Source organism: Haplochromis burtoni, unplaced genomic scaffold, assembly GCF_018398535.1.
Source record: "Haplochromis burtoni strain Fernald_Lab_line unplaced genomic scaffold, NCSU_Asbu1 Contig_6594, whole genome shotgun sequence".
NCBI classification, from domain to species: domain Eukaryota; kingdom Metazoa; phylum Chordata; class Actinopteri; order Cichliformes; family Cichlidae; genus Haplochromis; species Haplochromis burtoni.
The window spans coordinates 1-1,204 of NW_024588953.1; the positions used below are offsets into that span (position 1 = coordinate 1).

General features: G+C 48.8%; 1 protein-coding gene across 1 annotated transcript; it reads right to left on the bottom strand.

Annotated features, from left to right (window-relative positions):
• Positions 1-6: 6 nt before the first annotated feature.
• Positions 7-689, bottom strand: LOC121814047 (diacylglycerol kinase delta-like; the record flags this gene model as incomplete). The annotated part of the gene is given in 2 exon segments (XM_042218045.1): positions 7-499; positions 579-689. Coding segments are annotated over 2 exon segments (297 nt in total), but the record flags the coding sequence as incomplete, so codon positions are not given.
• Between the last annotated feature and the right edge of the window lie 515 nt (positions 690-1,204).

Here is a 1,204-nt window from a genome sequence, read left to right on the forward strand (position 1 = left end):
ACACACACACACACACACACACACACACACAGACACACAATGAGTGACAGACGTAACTCAGCCACGCCTGCTTCCAGTCACTGATCAGCTGATTAGACAGAATGTGAATTAAACAGGAATCTATCCTGAGGTCACTTCCTGTAGTGTAACCACACAGAGCAGGAACAGCGGCCTGTGTGGGGACTATTTTCAGCGGTGGATGAACCTGGCCGTGCTGCTGCAGGTTTGGCCAGAGGGGCCGATGGCACGATATGGCAGCCTCGCTTCTGTCAGTCTGCCCCAGGGCAGCTGTAGCTACAACTGTAGCTTGCCTTCACCAGTGTATGAATGTGAGAGTGACTGAATAGTGGCATTGTAAAGCGCTTTGGGTGCCTTGAAAAGCGCTATATAAATCCAATCCATTATTATTAAGACTCACGGTGAAGCTGTTGTTGACGTTTTTGGTGCTGGACTCGGCCACGCTGGCGTCCGTCAGGTCGACTTCGTCAAAGATGATGGACTGCAGACACACAGAAAAGGTTATGCTCACGCGTGCGTCCTCAGAACACAGCCCAGCAACTGAGCGGCAGGGTGGTCACCTTGGCGGTCTGAGCGTAGTACAGTGTCCTCCCTCTCAGCTTGAAGTATCGCCGCTTCCAGCGCTGGAACGAGCTCGTCTGTTTCAGCAGGTTCCCCTCCTTCAGCACAGTCTGAAACACACACACACACACCTGTGAGCACAGATTTCTTCTTTCTCAAGCTGAAAGTGTGTAAATCTTGTGTAAAGATGGAGGCTGTCCGCTGCACAGTTTTAAATAAAGTTGGAAGTGTTTGAATGTTTCTGGCGGCTGAGGCGTGGGACAGCAGGAAACAGTGGAGTGGAGCTTCCTGTCAGAGTCCCACATGACTCAATCTCAATGTTTGTCCCATACTCTAAATAGAACCCATGTTCGTCCTGTTCTTCCATTTGCTGCTGCGGGAAATTCCAGACTTCACTGCATGAGCAGGCATTAAACCTGTGATTTATCTCCTCGTTCCCGTGCTTTTATTTTGAAAAGTTAAAAAACTCAGTCTTTTATGTCTGTCAGAATTATTATTGACATTATTCTAATTTTCTCTCATTTTCAGTGTTTGAAGAGATTTGTGTCGTGTCCAAATTCCTGGGCTGCTTCCTCCTGAGGCCGCATTTGTAGACCGATTACGTCACAGCGACGCGCCGAAGGCT